General features: G+C 38.3%; 1 protein-coding gene across 1 annotated transcript in view; it reads right to left on the reverse strand.

Annotated features, from left to right (window-relative positions):
- The window catches only part of Hcrtr2 (hypocretin receptor 2), a 93877-nt gene extending 82139 nt beyond the window's left edge, over positions 1 to 11738 (reverse strand). The window contains exon 1 of the mRNA XM_034509161.2: positions 11292 to 11738. Within this exon, the coding sequence (XP_034365052.1) occupies positions 11292 to 11514 (223 nt within the window). The 5' untranslated portion in view covers positions 11515 to 11738. The remainder of the gene's footprint in view (positions 1 to 11291) is intronic.
- Between the last annotated feature and the right edge of the window lie 8838 nt (positions 11739 to 20576).

Raw genomic sequence — 20576 nt, forward strand, 5'->3', positions numbered from 1 at the left:
TTTATGTTTCCCTCTTCAATTTCTATCACACTGTAGTCTATTATTTACAACTTAGACTCAAACATACAATTAGAAATTCCTTGTAGTTAAGGGTCATATCTTATTAGCGTCTCTATTTCCTCTACAGAATGAAATAAAAGAGATTGCATGTTGTGGGTGTTTAATAAATATTTGCTGAATGAAACGAGGAAAGGAAATAGCTCCAAATTAAATAATCCTAGAAAATTATCATGTTGCCATAAGACATTGTGTTTTTTCCATTTGCCTCTCCCTTCTGCACAAGACTGAGTCTTCTATAAATCTCTGCTGCTTTTGTTTCCACTTGGATGATAAATATATCTCTTAGAAGTTGAAACCCATAATCTTTAGAGAGTTCCTTTGTTGCTGATGACACTCAGTCCTTACGAGTAGTTAGTTGTAAGAAGTTCTTCCCAAGAGGGAAAAATAGCATCTCTGCCTTACTTGTCTTCCTTATCTTGTGTCTTTTCCTTCTCACTCCCTCTAGCACCTGTGATCAGGTCTCAGGCAATTATAGATCACCGAGTCCATAGTGATTGTAGAATTCAAAACTCCTTCAGTTAATTCTACAAGAAAATGCACATAACAGTTTGTTCTATAAAGTCCACAGACACTTTCTACTTGTATAGACTAACATACTAATACCAAGGATAAACATGGATAACAGAATGGTGAAGTAAGTCACTGCTTAAGAATGAGAAGCTATTCAGAAAACTATTCAGAAAACTAACCTAGTAGCAACTCTCTAACATTGAATGTTGCCACTTAGGGAACATTCTGTCATTCTTGTTACTCAAGGACTGACTAAGTTGGGCTATTATAAATGCTTTGTTGAAGAATTACATAGGTAGGGCGATATAATAGCTCCCCGAAGCGAATTCTTTAAATTGTACTGTATTCACTGACTGCTAACAATGTACACTGTTGAGAAGGTTGCTTTGATCAACTGATGATCTGTTAGACTTAGTGACATTACTCTTCTTGTAGTATTTTCTACACAGCAAAAAGTTTACAGTTAGTATGATTTGCTTGTACTTTATGGAAATTTCCCAAAGTTGAACCTCTGTTGGCATGCTTGAAACACCTTGTGCTCAGGTAAAGATGTGCTTGTCTAACAGAACTTTGGAGTCATGGTGACATTTGGGATTAGCTCTCATCCTGTAGTTAGAACATGAAAGTCAAGTGTACCTGTGGATGCATAAAGGCAACTCAGGATTGTTTTGAAGCAAAGATAGTTTAAGTGAAGGTTTTGTACATTATGTAGCCACAGATATTGCAGCAATATAGAATATTATCTAGCAAGATCATGGTGTACTTTCCTTGAAAAAAAAAACTTGAACTATTGAAGCTCAAGTTTCCTATTGAAGTTTCCTAGAGGAGCAAAATGGTCTCCCGGTATGAGACCCTGAGTGATGGTGAAGAGCTTGCACTGCTGGGGAGAGATGTCTTAAATGGTACCTCTCAATTATTGCTTTAGTAATTATAACATAATTCTTTTGAGATGTATGTGTCCTTAGAAAACAGAACAAAGTTGGGCTGAAATTCCTTTTAGTAATACAGTTTATGCTTGATTGTATATGGGGATCCAAGTTTAGTCCTAGTACCAAAAATACATACATATGTACGTACATACATACATACATACATACATACAATGTATTCATCTCTATGTGTTTATCTTTTATGATAGTGAAAATGTTTGTAATTCTTTGAGAATTTCATACATTATTTTTGATCACATTCATTCCTCTTCTCCAACTCTATCCAGATCTACTGCCCATTCTATAATAGTCCAATTATGGGCTATTAGATAATTTTTAAAAATAAATCCATGGAGTCCAATTTCTGATGCTTATATACTCTTCTGTATAAGACCATGTATTGGAATGTGGTCAACATTCCCAGGACTATACTTTTAAAGAAAATCACTGCACTCTTTTCCCTAAACTTATCAATTACCAATAGCTCATTAGCTAGGGACTTTATAACCAGAACACTCAGCTGGGGTAAGTGATTATTTTTATCCTTCAGAAGCACGAATTACACCTGTCATCAGTATGAAAGCTATCCAGAAGGGATGACTCACCAGGTCAGGACCAGCTTGATTTCTCCATATTCCATGACTCAAGTGTGTGGTATCAAGTTCTGGGTTTCTACTTTCATAAAGGCTAGTTCATTCATACTGGTACTCATTAAAAATACCCTGTTGAGTTTGGGAAATTCAAGACACTGACAACTTAGAGAAGGATATTACATTTGTATAACAATATCATGTTTATTTATTTCTGTGTTCATGTTGATGTGTATCTATGTTGTGTACAGTTGTGAACTTGCCACCATGTGATTCCCGCCTAGGATACTTCAGTGTTAATCATTGCTGTGCTTTCATTATGAATTCTAAAAAAAAAAAAAAAAAAAAAAAAAAACCAAACATTTTAAATCTACTCATGCTTTCAAAAATTGTAAAGTATGTAGAATTGCCAACCTAGAGATAAACACTTATTAAAAGTCCTGGACCTTAGGCATTATGCACAGGTTGTTCTTGGTCCATGCTTTATCATAACCCAGATTTATTTCCAGTCTTTCCTTACCTGTGGTTTCTTGGGAGTTACCAGTTGGTAACATTCGTTTTGTAGTTCATGTCTCTTTGATTTTCTTTATGCTGTTTTCTCTGGTTAGAATATCCTTACCCGATTTTCGTTACCCAGGTAACTTGAATTTACTCATTAATATTCAGGTTAAGAGTCTTCTTTTTCTGTCTTTACCTGTGGCACTTTGAATAAAATAGCCCTCACAGGCCCATAGCGAGTGGCACTACTCGGAGGTATGGCCTTGTTGGTATAGGTGTGGCTTTATTGGAGGAGGTGTGTAACTAGGGCTTTGAGGTTTTAAAAGCTCAAGCCTGGCCAGCATGCCACAGTCTTCCTTCTGCTGCCTGCCAATCCAGATGTAAAACTCTCAGCTCTTTCTCCGGCACCATGTCTGCTTGCCTGCCTCCCTGCTTCCAGATGTGATGATAATGGACTAAACATCTGAACTATAAGCCATCCCTAATCCAATGTTTTTCTTTACAAGAGTTGCCATGGGCATGGGGGTCTCTTCACAATAGAACACCAACTAAGACACTACCTAATCATGTGAAAAAGCTTACAGTTTTCTCATGTGTTTCTGTTACTCTGTGTGTACTTTTCCACCATAGCTCGTGCCATATTATAGTGAGACAGTTTGTATGTCTGTCTCTTCTAGGGTACATGCCCCTCTCATTTCTTCTTGTCCTCTCAGACTTAGTACAGTGTCTGGCATAAAACCTCTCAACATTTACAGCTAACTCTATTGTTAGAGATATAAAATTGTATATCTGTAGATCACCTTAATGGTATGCTACTGGGAACTGAATTTCTCTCACGTCCCTTATTCTGACTTTATGCAAATTAAAATACCATTTAGTATCACACCTTTTCTGTGAGAGAGGTGCACGTCTCCCAGCCTCCTTTGCAATTAGTTGATAAAATATAATGCTGTTAGATGAGGCGCAATAAGTATGAGCATGTTCGTCACTTTGTCACATCATATTTTGGTTAAAGAATCTGTCTTTTTTTTTTTTTTTTTTTAATTGCTAGTTCACTCTTATCCTACCATGAATATTTTAGGATATGCACATCAACTTACCTGAAAACCTAATGGCCTAAGATAACTGAAGTATATTCTCAATTTCAGAGGGCCAGTTATTGGTATGGAACTTGGATGGACAACTCTGTTTCTGAGTCTGTTATTAAGTGTCAGTCAAACTGGATCAAGAGTATGTCACAGACTTCTCAAATGGCCCCTCTCAGAAATGAGGGATCTTGCTGTCAAGTTCACACATAAAGTTGTTAAGAGTCTTCCTTTTCTCTCTGGATTGTGGAAGGAGTTCAGCTATACCCTGAGTAGACTTGCATCAGAGAAAAATATTTAGGAGCAAGCAAGAAAATACGCATTCTGGCTAAAGTTTCTAATATTTTAAAATGTAATCTTGGATTTGGCATATTATCACATCTTCTGTTTGCTCTTGTCATCCAGACCAAAACAAAGATGATGTCAATTTTGAAGAGACAAGGTATGAACACTAGGAAGCAGAAATATTAGAAGCTATACTGGAATCTGGTTACCACAGGTGCCAGGTGTTGAGATGGTACATAGACACAGTAGATGATTGGACCATGAAGATATTGGGTAAAACAGACTTTCTGACCCACATCACTTGTTAAATTATCAAAACAAAGGTCTGAAGAAATGGTTCTCTGGTTAAGATTACAGACTTCTCTCATAGAGGATGGTGATCTAGTTTCCAGCATTTGCATGAAGTTTCTAACAAGCCTGCTACTTCAGCTCCAGAGAATTTTTAACATCCCCATCTGGCCTTTTAGGCCACCTGCCCACACATTGTGATGCACATAACCCCTCAAAAGCACACACACATACACCCACTTAAATAATTTTAAAAATCGAAAAGAGAAAGAATACATGTATATGGTCTGAGACAAGGAAAATCCAGGCATTATTTGTTATTGTGGCAGGGAAATGCTATTCAGGCCAAACCTTATTTTAGTGGTTTAAATGAGAATGGTCTCTGTGGTGGTTTGAGTATGCCTAGTGCAGAGAATGGCACTATTTGAAGGTATGGCCTTGTTGGAGTAGATGTGCTACTGTGGGCTTGGGTTTTATTACCCTCATCCTAGCTGCCTGGAAGTGAGTCTTAGCAGCCTCCAGATGAAGATGTAGAACCCATAGCAGGATATGGAGAACTCCGACACTATGCCTCCCTGGATGCTACCATATGCCCGCCTTGATGATAAATGGACTGAACCTGTAAGCCAGCCCCAATTAAATGTTGCCCTTATAAGAGTTGCCTTGGTCATGGTGTCTGTTTGCAGCAATGGGAACCCTAACTAAGACATCTCCATAAGCTGATAATTTGAATGCTTAGTGCTCCGTGGTGGAACCTAGGGAGAATTAGGAGGAGTGACCTTGTTGGAAGAGGTGTGTTACTTGGGGTTGAGTTTGAGGTTTCTTTAGCTCAGAACTAACATTCCCAGTTAGTCCTCCCATTCTCTGCTTCCTGCTTGTGGATCTGGATATAAGCCCCCATCTACTGTTCCAGTGCCATGCCTGCCTGTCTGCCACCATGTTTCCTGCTGTGGTGGTCATGGATTCACCATCTGAAACTGTAAGTCCCAGACCAACTGTTTCTTCTTCAAGTTGCCTTGGTCACAGTATTTTCTCACAGCAATAGGAAAATAACTAAGACAAAAATCGTCATGTTAATCTACCTACAGAAATAATTGATGACTAGAAAGACTGTGGTCTTTCACGACCTTATAGTTATTTTTCTGTCAAAGCAAGGTGTTGAAATCATCTTATTTTCACAAGTTTTTGAGTTTGATTGAATGTGAATGTGTTCCCACTGTACTGACAAGTTCAAGAGTTAAAGACAGTTTAGCAGAGGACTGGGAAAAGGGCACTGTGCTCCTGATCTGGCTCTCTGGATTGATAGGAAATGGACAGTTGTTCTCACTCTGAGCAACTACCTACAGGATATTTCTATGTGCCATGCTTTTCTTTCATAGTGCCTTACAAGATCTCGAATCTTAAATTAAATACAACGACCCTGAGAAAGGTGCTCACTCCGATGAGTAATGAAGACAAAAGTACAGCAGGATTTCCAGAAGAGTAAATACTCTATAAATATTAAACTTGATTTCTGGGTATTTACTGTTGAAGGCAAATTGCTATCAAAGATTCAGTGACAGTGATGCATAAATGAGAATAAAGGAACAAAACAGATACTTAATTTGAGGAGCTGGATTATGAGGATCTAATGATGAGGAATTTAATGCAAATTAAACTATCTATCAAATCTACATAGTCAAATTAATAACTAAAATCAGTTTAACAAAAATGTTAATATTTTAAAAGTATCACTGTATTTGAAAACAAAGAGAAAGGACAAGGGTCTCCAGATTACATCAGGTTTTAAGTGGTTTCTAGTCTTACGTTATGTCTAGCAATAATACTTTCAATAACATGAAAAATCCCTAGCCAAAATTATCTAACATTTTTCCCCAGTGAGTCAGCTCTCCAGAACAGGCAAAAGCATTTTTGGCAGTACCTATTTTACCTTGAAACTTTCTCTCATAATGTAACCCTATCCTGACCTTGATTGGCTTATCAAATGAGCTCATTCTCGAGCTGAAGAAGTGTAGTCTATCAGAGAAACAGCATGACAATATGCCAGGACAGTGTTGCACACTGTCTAGAGGGCACAGGGGCATTGCCTGTCCCCTCCCTTCACCTGTTCTTCTCCTGTCAAGCTTAGATGATAAAGAAGACGTGGGAAGCACTAGAACCTGCATCATTGGTTCTGACAAATCCATACCTGAGACTTAGTGCTGCCACTTTCTCTGTAACTGGACTTTCAGACTGGTTAAAATTGTATTTTTCTCATTTGCTAAAAATTTATTAATTTCTGTATTTTAAAATGATTGCATGTTGACATTTAAACATACATGAGTGGAGCCTAGCTAATGGGCCTTGGGGGTCATTGTATTCAATAAATGGTCTTCATCTTTCTTTAGTGTGAGAAAAGGAATGGGGGATAAGCACATCAATCATATATGTCACATGTTACTGACTGATCAATCCCAGTGAGTCATTACTTATCAAAGCTAGTACCCCTAGCCGAGCAGGGAGCTTCAGAATGCCTGCAACAATGGGCTTCTCTTTCACCAGAGAAAGTGCATCAGCAGTGGTGGTTTTGAACGTTAAGGGCCTAGTGAAACCTCAGTGAATTTGAGTGTTGGCATGGGAAAATTTCAAGCATAATTAAAATGCTGGATGATAAAAATTCTTCAATAATATTAGTTATTATCTCCCACTAAAGTTTGTAAAAAAAAAAAAAAATCAGAAAGCTGAAATGTTGTGTTTGACTTTTAGATTAAGCATCATATTCTTTATCTTGCTACTTTTGATTTTCAGGTAAGTTGATGCGTATGCCCTAAAATTTCCACGGTATGACAAGAGTATACTTGGGGAAAGGTATTGTGATTCTTCTTAACCAAAATATGTGTCATATGTGCTCATGGTGTCTGGGTCTCATTTAATAACATCACTTTGCATCAACCTAACCTCAGTGGAGGCTGGGAGTAGAGCTGTAACTTTGCAAGTCCCACCTCTGGGATACGAAATTAGCTGTAGAAAACAACTACATTACATATATGTCTACCAACTCACAAATAGAATTTGCCTTAAATTTTACTAGTTAAATCCTTAAGTGTCAATGTAGTTTATCCTTATTGAATCAACATATTATAAATAATTATTTAGAACACCATTGAGAGACCAAATGACTAACAGCAACTGCAATAAACAAGCAAATGATCAGGCAAGTAAGACCTGCTGCAACAAGTATAATCTACGAGGGAAAAAAAGGTAATCTGATAATTAGGAAGAATTTCAAGGAGAAACAGAAATGCAATGTTAAGCAGGAGATGGGTAGATGGATCTGACATGGAAAGGGAGAGTAATGCGACTAACTCCATTGTACTTATTTCTTTTGGGAAAACCCTGTTGAGGAATGGGATGAAAACAGAGACCTGAAAGAACCACATAGATCTAAATGGGAAATGGCAGCAGACTGTGGCTACAAATCTCAACAGTGGAAGTAAAGAAACAAACAAAAAAAATAACATTAATTAGTCTTTACTATTTTTTTTAAAAATAGGTTTTCATGTTTTTTATCAAGAAAAAATATTTATATATTATTTGTAATATGAATTTTATAAGGCAACTAGTATCAACTTTAGTTTATAATTAGAAAAGGGTAGACTTGGAGAGTTCAGAATTTGATAGTGGACACACAAACAGCAAGAAGCATACCTAGGTGAATGTTCATTGTTGGAATGCTTTGCTTTTTCTATATTGAGGCAATGATAGGGAGATTTGAAATTTTCAAAGTGAAATAATATCATTCAGATAGGTGAAGAGTGGCAGAGAACTGAATATTTTACTGAGGATTTAATTTTTGAATCACTAGAAACATCTTTCTTTCCAGTTTTTTCTCTAGGAATAATGGCTAAAGATTTCATCTAATTATTTGTTTCAGTGTTCTGAAGATTTTTCTTTTTATGCACATCAGTTTTATAGATATAATATTGCTCAGAATATATCAGTTAAATGTGTAGATGAGTGGACTTGGTTCTAAGATATAGAACCTTACCACCTACTGCTTCCTAGGACTTAAAGTTCCATAATTAGACATGCATATGACTTTCTGCTGGAACACAAACACTCATCAACTCCCATTTACAGTAATTGTACCTTTTTGTGAATGACTTTGTCATTTGTTTCCAGGAAACTGCTTTCTGTCTCTGCAAGGAGCATCCTCATAATGAGGTGGGGACATAATGTTGGTGAGAGATTGTCAGGATGAGAAAGAAGAGGCTGGATGATCGAGTCTCTGCTTTTCTGCTTAGACAGTATTCTGCTATATCATTTTACAAACGAACATTGTCAGAGAACAGACTTCTAGTTAATGGCATTACATTTGTAAGTTCAACAAGGTTGACGTTTTTCAAGTAGTCAGTTACACAAACGTGTGCATGGTGTATGGACCCGAGGGTCAGTAATTACACCTGCTGCTTGTACTGTGTTATGCTTCCTTCACATGAGTGGTATCCCTTTGTTTATGCCACATGAGTAGTGTCACTTCCCCTGACACCCTAAGTAGAGCTATTTGTACCATGAAGCATAAAGGTAATTCTTGTTCCAATTCATTTTGCAGACTTGACAGTGACACCAAAGATCAAGAAGTCTGTAAGCAATGACAGTGCTCATTTGTTTAAATGTCAAACCCAAACCTCTCCAACTTTCAGGAAATATGTCAGTAGTGTAGGAGCTTCAGTTCCCCAGGAGGAGATTTCAAAGTTATTCAGATGTAATTCACTCCCTGGGGAATAGCTGTCAGTGTCTACAGAGTGGAGTTCCTTGGGTAAATCTTTTAAACTGAATGGAAGTATTTCAAGACTCAAGACTGTGGACAATGCTGTCCTCATTGACACTATGAAGTAGCCTCAGTGATGTTTCTCTTTTCCTAACCAGAAAATATATAAGTTTGAACTACATGATCAGGCCTCAAAGACTCTGCAACACAGGGTCTATGTGAAGCAAACAAGAATAACATCAAAGAAGAATACATTTCTCACAAAGATTAAGCCTGAAATAAAACTAGGAAGGAAATGGTTAAGGTTTATAACCATTTCGTCTAAAAACAAAACCAAAACCAAAAAACCACTTTTCTTGGATTTAAAAGCAGTAATATCTCTTCCTAGACAGTTGGGTTGTTGTTGTTTATGTTGATTTTGGTGAGGTGAATCATAGTGTTACTTTGCTGGCAGTGTACTTAGATGCAGAGGAGGAAAGGAAGCTTTTTGCAGACAACCCAGAACAGAGAATCCATTGTCTACCTCCTTTCTAGCTCTAGAGTAGAATTACAGTTGAGAATTCTGGATCTGAGGTTAGAAAAAAAAAAAAAAGAGAGAGAGAGACTGGATATGAATCATGCCTCTAATAAGCTTTTCTTGTTTTCTTGTCTTTCAGTGTAGTTTATTTTCAGATTTAAGCAAGAGAGCATATGTCAAGTGGTCTTGCAAAAGTAGACACTCAGTGCATGTTCAATTTCTACCACTCACTCAGCAGTAGGTATGTGCCACATCAGTAAGTGCTGCTGTGCTCAGTGCTCTGGGTATAGCTCGTGACTCTGTAGATGGCAAGGTGGAAACCAGAAGATACTCCATTAAAAGACTTATTCTTCTACAAGAGGCTGAATCATATCCATTCATATGTCCCTTTACTTTCAATGTATCCTAAAATGATTGTCTTTATTTTTAATCTTAAAAAAAATCAAAAAAGTAAAATATCCTCAAATAATAAAGGACACGCTAAAGTTCTTGGAGATTTCTAGTCTCATGACTAATATTCTCCCTAATGAGTCCCGCTCAGTCAGGAACTGTCCGCTTATCTACACTGTGAATTAGAAGGGAAGGGAAAAGCCAGGTTGGGATTGATAGCCTGGCGACATCCTTATTGTCCTTCACTGCAGTTACAACCTTTATTTTATTATTATTATTATTATTATTATTTTACTTCCCAGCTTCCCAGCCTATTTGGTTTCACTCACCTCTCCGCCTTTTTATTGGGGAGTTAGCACTGTCTCCAAGCTGCCTGCCTCCTCCTGTCATTTTCAACAGACTTCCTCCACACTGCCCTCTGCATTCTAAAAGCCTCCCGCTCTCCATTCATCAAGGTACATCCTCCTTCCATTCACAATTTAAGTCGTAGCTCTCTGGGGAAGCTCCTTGTCTTGAAAGCGATTCCCGGGTCCTGTCCTAATAAATCCGTCACCGCCGTCCCCATAGTTTGCTTACCTCTCACTTCATCTTTCAGACATGGTGGTGGGGAGAATAGTAATGAGCACGCCAGAGAACCCGTGTTCTCACGGACCAAAACAGACTTTGACATTAAGCTTAATATCATTGTAAGAAAAAAGAATCAGTTGGTACAAATATTTTCCGAAACTGGTAACAACCATTCCCTCCAGGGGTATGCATTGGTTGAATGAATGAATATATGCATGTATGCATGAATGAATGCTTGAATGGATGGTGAGAGTGAGCTCCGGGGTACTTTTTAGGCTGCTCCTCCTTCCTTCTGCTGCTCCAGGCACCGCTTCTGTTTAATTCTGCTTTTGTGATTGAGCGCGCTCCTCTGTCTGCCTCTGTCTCCACTCTGCCCCTTCATTACCACTTCTTGACCCGAGCCTAAGGCTCCTTGCTAAAGGATGTGCCACCAAGCTCCCGAAGGCCTTATGACTTCATCAGTTTCTGCGGGTGCAAGCCCTCCCCAGTAAACCCACCCAGCCTGCACAAAGGCATTACAGATTCCCCTACACTCAGCAAATCCACCTGGAGGTCCTTGTCCCTCTCCTTGCGCTTGTATTCTAGGTTCTCAAACAGAAACAGTTTCCCTCTTTTCCCTGCAGACAAACAGAATAATCATTCTAGAGATTCCCTCCTAGTTTGTAAAATCAGAAAACTTAAAAAAAGAAAATTAGAAACCTCATCCAAGAGCAGCGACCTCTTTGTTTGCACCCCAGGAGAAGGGAGGGGTCTCCCAGCCTTGCAGCCTGGGCAGAGGGGAGGTGACAACCCTTCTGGAGGGCTGCCGGAGACCAGACTCACCCAGCACGTTCCCGATGAGAGCCACAACGAACACAATGATATACCCTGCGATCAGGACCCACTCATATTCTTTCGGGTGTAGGTATTCCCTCCACAGGTACCGCAGGAATTCCTCGTCGTCATAGTCCGTGGGGTTTAAAAACGGCTCTTGAGTTTCATTCAGCTCCGAGGCAGATGACCAGTTGCGACGAGGAAGGGAATCCTCCAATTTGATGCTGGACATCACGGACTGGTCCGGTTCGGCTCAGTGCTGCAAGCTTGTCTCCGCCTGCCCCATGAGCACCGGGGATCCGCGGTGGGAAAGGCTGCGCCGCTGCCGCGACTAGGGGCTCTGGAGCCGGGAATGACGTGAAAAGTTCCTGAGCCAATGCCTCCAGAGCCCTGCGCACCGGCAACTTCGGGCTGCCGCTTCAGTGTCTTTGCAGGGGATTTGCACCAGGAGAAGCTGCTGAAGAGCTAGGGAAATGGCAGGGGAGGTTGCAGCAATGATTCTGGAGCAGAGAGATTCTCCTTGACCTCAGCTCAATCACTCGTCATTCCAGTACTAAGCTTGCAGCCCACAGCCTTCCCCAGAGCTGAGGGACAGAGAGATGAAGCTGGAAAACAAAAGTGGGGCGGGAAAGGGGGGGAGTAAAGGCAATTACCTTAACCTGTTTCTTTGTGGATCACATGTCCTTTTTCCATCACTTGCCTTTGTTTTACATGCAATTTCTATACTATACTGGCATGCATAAGCCTGTGGACGCGGCGGGAAGGTCAATGCATGGTTAACAGACGGTCTATTCTTCACTTGTCTTTATGCAAATGTAAAAGTAATCATCAGCCACTCTAGCCTCAGACAGGCCTTTGCAAAAGTCATTCCAACCAAATATTTTAATATTTAATATAGCATCGCAGTATTTATCATGTGCCAAGTTGGCAATGGTTGAATTGTTAAGGCATTGCCTACCATGCCACTCCTTATCAAAAAGGAGGAGAGGATCATTTTTAATTGAAGACTGTATTTAATAGGGATTTGCACTTTTAAGGGCAAATGTGTCAAAGCTCAGCTGAACCTACGATTCTAAGTGGACAAGGTATAAAACTAACCCCTAATGACTTATTACAGTAATAGATTAATTAATGCATCTCTCAACCTGCACCAGAGGAGAGTCTGTTTGCAGTAGATGATGGTTAACATGGAGACCCAGAACTGGCCAAGATGCAGAGAAATAAGAGGCTGTATAGAGATGTTTAGCCCTAACAGAAACACATCGTACCACAAGCCCTCCTCCCACAGCTCAGGGATCATTTTGGGAAGAGGGGTATGAAAGAGCCTAAGAGTGAGGCAATCAATGACTGCGAAGAATCAGTGTCTTCTGGACACAGTAGAGAAGCTGCACATATGAACTCATAGTGGTTTTGGCAGCATGTTCAGGACCTGTGCAAGTCTAAGCCAGAACAAACCTCAGCGTGCAGAGGGCATCTGGATGAAAGTACCCATACTAGTTGATGATCTATTGGCAATTGTTAGCTCCTGGGAAGTCGGTTTTTTTTTTTTTTTTTTTTTTGGTTTGTTTGTTTGTTTGTTTTGTTTTCTAAGAGTATAATCCTATGGTTAAATCTCCTACCCTACAGTGCTGGTCCCTGCATCTAAGAATATCTGAGCTCAAATTAGCCTTGATGGAATAAAAAAGTAACAGAACACAAAGTTGGGTAGGTAGGGAAGGCAAGATTGATCTTAGAAAGGTTGGGAATGGGAGTGGATGGGTCAACATAAGTACAAAATTCTCAAATAACTAATACAACAATGATATGCTCATGTATAAATTTAATTTTGTTGGAGTCTTAAGATCATTTAAATGCTAATGTTATCATTCAAAAGATCATCCATTCCTCCAGAACTGTTGTCTCCTGTGAAAGTTGGGGGCAGAGCTTTTATGGACTTCACTCAAATCCACTGATACAAACATGGTACATGTTGAAAGCTGGTGTCTTTCTGTGACTTATAAATATTTGATCTTTTTCTCCCTACACTATTCATTTCAACTGTGAAGGCTTGTTGCACCTTTGATTAACTTTATACTTGTTAGTGTCTGGAGATTCCTCGCTATTGGTGATCTATAAAAATGGGCTCCATCTGCTATTTCTGAGTCATTGTCATTAGCTGTCATTGTTCGGCATTTAACCACTCTATACTTTGTCGTCCTTTTCCAAGTCTTCTCCTGTGACTAATCACGCCCGTGTGTTACAGTTGTCAGTGGGAAGAAATGAGAATGTCTTTACGATGTTACTCCAATGTCTGCCTTTGGTTGTAACAAGCCTAGATTTATCTCCAACCCACAAACATTCCATTTCCTCTTCTCTGTGCCTTATCAGATACTTTCCTTAAAGTCTGTGGTTCTCTAATGCTGTAAAAATTCTACTGAAACATCTCACTTATAATATGTTTTCCATTTCTATGAGCACAGGAGAAATAATGAATCTTTCTTACTGACTGGACCCTATTTTTTAATACCTGTTAACATCTTTTATAATTTTCTCAGGTAAGCATTCACTTTCAAATCTTTCTGCTGTATATGTAAAGAAAGGTGTCAACACAGTTTCAAGTCACAATATTATTTCTGATCTTAAAGCTGCCACATTAAATCCTCTAAATTAGTTAATATTTTTAAAGCAATATCTTGTCTTGGAAAATATTCTAAATTTATGTGTAAAATAAAATTTTCAAGTACATTATTGTATTGCTTTTGCTCTAAAACTGTGTAAATTATGATTTCCCAGCACAAATATTATTTGCTATACATATGTTTGCACTAATACTTTTTACAAAAGTAAAATATATCTTTTAATATTCTGAATAGTTTTATTAGATACCTTTGAGTTGAAGATATTAAAAATTAGTGACAGTGAGTAAAATAAGTCATAGAACCAGCTTTTTATTCTTTCCTAATGGTTTTACATAGCTTTCTTAATGACATCAAAAATTGTTTTCTGTGCCACTTGCTATTTTCTTATTTCTAGTATGAAATCATTTTATCAACCTTTTCTAGGCCTAACACAACTTTGTGGATCCATTTCAGTAAAGAATTCTGAGTATTTGCCCCCTTTCCAGTAGTTTATCTAGAAATTAAGGCCATAAATAGAAGTAAGATTACCCTCAATAATCAGTCTTTCCTCTGGTGAATGAACAGTGTTTAGATTTTCAAATCTCTGTATTACTGGGGTAAGGAAAAGGCACACACCATACCACGGGGTCATGAAGGAACACATTTGTCAGCAAGCAGAAACCCAGGGTGGATTGCCTTGTTACTGGAACATCCCTTCAGCTGGCTCCTTAAACACAAAAAGGAGATCACCTGGTCACTAAAGCGGGTGGCTTTCGAGCAGAGGAAATCGGAAAATGAGAAGTAAAAAGGTGAGAGGAAGCAAAGTAGACTTTGAAATCTTTGCTGGGAAGAGTGTAGAGATAGCCTCAGAAAGACAAAAAGGAGGAGCAGCGGCAAAGCTCTGCTGTGGGAGAAGAGGGATCTGACTAGAGGTGGGTGACACTCGAAAGTATGAATATAGAATTCTACTATGAGATAATAAGATGACTGAAGTTTTATTTCTTGAGTTTAACTGCACATTAACACTGCTTTTAAGACATCTAGTGATGAAATATTTATGCAGTACAGGATGGTATGTCAGTAAATATATATACAAAATGTAATGATCAAATCAAATCTATCTAGATAATTAGCATATTCATTTCCTAAAACCCATCTTTTTGTTGTTGGTTTTTTGTTTGTTTGTTTGTTTTTGTTTTTTTGTTTTTTTTTTTTTTTTTTTTTTTTTTTGAGACAGGGCTTCTCTGTGTAGCCCTGGCTGTCCTGGAACTCACTCTGTAGACCAGGCTGGCCTCAAACTCAGAAATCCGCCTGCCTCTGCCTCCCAAGTGCTAGGATTAAAGGCGTGTGTCACCACTGCCCAGCCTAAACCTATCATTTCTTTGTGGTAAGTATATTTAAAACCAATTCTTTTAGATACTATGAAATAAACAGGTGTGACTTGGTACATGCTAGCCAATCTCTTCCCACTCTTTCCTACTGATACCCTTTCCAGTCTGTGAAGCCACTGTTCTGTTTTCTGTTTCTATGAAATGAGAGTTTTGAGAACAGGAGCTATGGCCTGTGTTTGTCTCCTTGCTACTTGAAGTTGTTTTGCTTCTCTTCTCTGTTGGAATGAGGCTGACCGCTCTCGGTAATGACATCACTGGCAGCATGCATGACATCACTGAGAGATTATATACACAAACTGAGTGCTGACATCTCTAGATCTTAAGCATACATTTTCTTACAACATACCGATGAGCTAAATCTTTCTGAAAAGTTCTGAGTTATTAGGTTCTGGAAATCTATAAACGAGATGAATGCTCCTGATCAGCTGTTACATTGAGAGGCTGCTGCAAAAGAATAACTTCAGACATGAGAAGACTCAGCCATACATAGTGAAGGTCACTTACCACAATTTACTGTGACACGTGTCTCTCTACCTCTATCTTTCTATTCTCTGCTATTGCTTTTTAAAAAAATTAATCTATTTTGGCTATTATACAGTCATATATATATATTTTTTCAAGTATGTGACTATTCAAACTCTTATACTTTTGAGTATTACCCAACTCCAGTTAGTCTCCATAGCCACAGACACAACCTCTTTTCCAATAGCATAACTTTAATATATATTAAAGAATACATTTATATCCTTACTAACACACACACACACACACACACACACACACACACACACACACACACACACTCCATCAAGTTCCTATGCAAATTCCGTGTCTTTCTGTTCTATTTTCATCTTTGCATTTTGGTTTAACTAGGGGCATTGATACAAGTAAAACCACGTAGCTATCCACTGAAGCGTGGGCCACTCATCACAGAAGACAATGCCCTTTCCCCCAGCAGCACTCAATTCCCATTAGCTCCACTGGGTTCAGTGGGGTCCCATAGGCTCCTCTCCTACCTTTGACTCAATGTTTTGATGACGTTCATCTTGTGAAAACCCTATGCAGCCTGTCATGAGTTCGTAAGTGCAATGGCCAGGACATGTTCAAAAGACAACATCTCATAGTTTTCCTCCCTATCGTTAACTTTCTTTGATCTTTTCTCCGCCCCCTTCCATTATGTTAATTGAGTCTTGGCGGGGATGATATGGGTGTCCCAAGTATGGCTGAGAACATAACAGTCACGTGTCCTCGGCATTCTGACTATAAGTTTTGTTAATTGCAGGTAACTGCAAATAGAAGCTTCTTTGGTAAAGGTTGCTTTGCTGGTAAAGACTGTACCAGTCTATGGTTATTAATATAAAAATATCGTGGAGACAGTTTGACAACAAATCCATCTAGGAAAACAGAAGTAGTGAATTTACTACTCGTGTCTATGGCTTCCCCAGCCATGGTTGGGGAGCCTTTGACCAGGTTTACAGCATTAGGTTTAACTCACTCTTACAGAATGGGCCTCTGAGGAACAAAAAATCAGTTGGTTATCTCCTTAACATTCTTGCCACTAATACATCAGTAAGCACATTTGCCTGACAAATTGCTGTTACAAGTTGCAAGGTCCAAAACTGGAAAAGACGTCTGTTTTTGTTTTTGTTTTTCTCACAGAAGCTTGCATAGCAATGTTAGGCATTACAAAAGCTATGCAGCTTGAAGAACGCTTCCATTTCATTTCCGTGATGGTCTTTTTGAATTTTGCAGCCAAGTTGTCCCAACCCTTTTGATACTCTCTCATCTCTAAGAAGGCTCTGTGTTCCTTTTTGCCTCTTATTCTGCACTGTAAAATAGTTTGACATAAATATTTTACTACATCTCTAACGAGTTGAGCTGATGTGGACATTTTATCTGTTTTATCAAGCTTTGTTGCAAAAAAAATAAAGCATACAGGGGCATATGAGATATTTGATTCAGTAGAGCAAAGACATTGAGGTATAGATATACCTAAGAAGGTTTGAATTCATAAGTAGAAGAGACATCTAGTCCTCCAAAATGATGCCAAGAAGGCCATCTGGAGGAGGCATGTGTGCCATATTCTGCTTCTGAATGTGTGTGAGGCAGCTGGTGCCAGATGGAGGTCCATGATTGCATAGGCCAAAGCTGTGCCAGCAACTTTATGTATATCCACAAAATCGACCTTCATGACTCAAACTGAGAGGTGCGTGCTGCTATATGCATAGTATATTTAAGTACACAGGTTGTAGTACTGAGTTGTCGGGATTGGGAAGAATTAGAAGATATAGCCTTTTTGGAGAAGGTGTGCCACTGGGAAGGGCTTCAAGGTTTCAAAAGCCCATGCAATTCAGATTAGTCTTCTCTACCTCATGCTTGTGGATCAAGATGTAAACTCTCAGCTACGATCCCTGAAATGATGGTCATAGACTCCCCCAGTAAAATCTGTACATTTTCTGGTCATGGTTTGTTATCACAGCAATAGAAAAGTAACTAATAAAGAAAAGTTTATGAACTATTCAGATTTACACAGAAACTGAGATATGGAAAGTCGGAGTAATTTGCTTAAAGCCAAGATGCAAGGAAGCTTTAGAGTCCTTGACCAGATTTGTAAGGACCAATTCCACTCTATATCCCATCATTACAAGTTCTTGTTCCATAGCATAGAAAAAAAATATTAATGCAAATTACTTATTCTTATAGTAAAAATAATAAATTCTTATTCTTACCAGAGACAATTACAAAATTATATAATTTTGTATGTCTCAATAGTCTTACATTTTATATTATTTTTGAATATTAATTTATTTTATTTTTGTGCATGGGTTTTTTGCTTGCAAGTTAGGTCTGTGCACCAAATGCATGAAATATCCCTGAGTCACCTGGGACTGAAGTTGCAGACAGTTATGAATTTCCATATGGTTGCTGGAAACCAAACCCAGGTCCTCTCCAAGAGTAGCAAGTACTATTAATCCCTGAGCCATTTTTCTAGCCAGATTTTAATGGAAATTAAACTGTAGAAACACAGGGAAATTGTTTCATTCTGCAAGATAATATCTCGCCTAAGTAAAGTCAGTCTACCCTGGATTTTCTAGGACACTTTTTATAACACTGTATGTTTATAATCAAGGATGTTGTCTAATTCATATTTTTTGCTTTCCCAGGCAGCCTTTTACCAGTTGTTATTTGTTGATCAGGTGTTAGTTTCAATGCAGGTAGAAATTTATTTTTCAAAATGTGAATATTTTATCAAAATTATATACATATCACAATGGTTCATGTGAGCATTATAGAAATTCTTGTATGTGCAACTGATAATGTCTATTTCTGGATATAGAGTTGGGAACCTTTTTGTTTGATTTGTCCTTCTATGAATTCACTTCCTCTCTGCAGAGCCCTTTTCTCCTGTCCTTTGCACTGCTCATGAAACTGTCATTTTGACTGCCCTGGTTTTCCAGGAAGTCCCCAGGATCACCCATCTCAATCCCAGAGTACTAGAATTACAGGCATGTGTCACTGTACTTGGCTGTTCCAGTTGGTGCTGGGGATCCAAACTCATGTTGCTAGGCTTCCCTAGCAAGCACTTAGCCCATGATATTATCTCTCCAGCCGGATAATGAAACAACTCCTATTTTATGTAGTAATTCTAAGTGTCTGAAGAGATGGCTCATCTGTCAAGATCATTGGCTGCTCTTCCAGGGGACCTGAGTTTGCTTCCTAAGATCTATACTGTGGCTCATAACCATTTGAAACTCCAATTTCAGGGGATCAGATCTGGACTCAGTGGGTACTAGGCATGCAGACAAGACACCTGTTAATTAATTACTCTCTTTATCAAATATATAATTTTCAAATATTTTCCCACTGCTGAACTCTTTATAATATCACCTGATATACAATTAATTCACTTTTTAAAGGGTGTGTTTGCTTTTTGTCTCATAATTTTAGAAATCATTACCTAGTATATGGTCATAAATAATTACAGACCTTTCATTCTAAAGGTTTTATAGATTTAGCTTTTAGGATATTGGATCTATTCTGGATCCATTTCGTATATGCTGTAGCGATCAATCAAAACTCACTTGTTTAGATATCAAGTTATTCCAATACCATTTTATCAAAAAGAGTTTGCATCTCCCACTGAAGGATGTTCGTAACCCTGCTAAAAATCGATTAACCGTAGACATGTGGTTTAACTTCTGTTATCTCCATGCTAGTCTATGTCCACTCTTATGTCAGTTGTTGCAACCTTTAAAGTATTGTATCTTTGCCACATATTTTTACGATTAGTTAAGTGTGAGTCTACCAGTTTTAATTTCTTTCTAACGTTGTTTTGTATACTAATGAGTCTTTAATATTTCATATGGTATTTAGGTTCTACTAGTCCATGTCTAAACAATAAAATGTATTTGGAGATTTGGTAGAACTTTTATAGATTTTACAACATAGGGCCATTTTAAGTCTTCTTATCTAGGAACATGGAATTTCTTTCAACTTATTTAAGACTTTTAAAATTAACTTTTATAAGCCGGGCAGTGGTGGCGCACGCCTTTAATCCCAGCACTTGGGAGGAAGAGGCAGGCAGATTTCTGAGTTCGAGGCCAGCCTGGTCTACAGAGTGAGTTCCAGGACAGCCAGGGCTACACAGAGAAACCCTGTCTCAAAAAACCAAAAAAAAAAAAAACAAAAAAACAAAAACAAACCAAAAAAAACCCCCATAACTTTTATAATATTTTATATTATTTACATTGAAATATAGTTTAATTCAAGTTTTGTCCCACAACTCTTATTCTTTCAGATGTTATTGTAATTTACTTATCTTTGTTTTCCTATTTTTCTTTTCTACTTTACAGAAACATGTGTTCTTATATTGTTCTTATGTCCTGCATTGTTAAAGGATTCACTAACTACAGTATCTGTATATGTGACTTTTTGTGTATATGCATGCATGTGTGTGTGTGTGTGTGTGTGTGTGTGTGTGTGAGAGAGAGAGAGAGAGAGAGAGAGAGAGAGAGAGAGAGAGAGAGAGAGAGAGAGATTAGTGCATCTCCCAGAGATAATTTACTTCTTTCTTTCTAAACATAATAGCTAGAACTCCTGTGCAATGTTACTAATTAGTTGTGAACCTCCCTTCCTAGTCCTGATCTTACTGGGGGCTCTTTCCATCTTTCACAGCACAACATGGTATTGCTGAGGTGGTTTTGTCTCTGTCTTTTGTCACAATGTGTTTTTTTCTTATGATATTTTTGAATTGTTTTTTGTTGTTGATATTGCTAAATCATGAAAGTGTCAGGCTGTTTTATGTC

The sequence above is a fragment of the Arvicanthis niloticus genome, chromosome 7 (assembly GCF_011762505.2).
Source record: "Arvicanthis niloticus isolate mArvNil1 chromosome 7, mArvNil1.pat.X, whole genome shotgun sequence".
NCBI lineage: Eukaryota > Metazoa > Chordata > Mammalia > Rodentia > Muridae > Arvicanthis > Arvicanthis niloticus.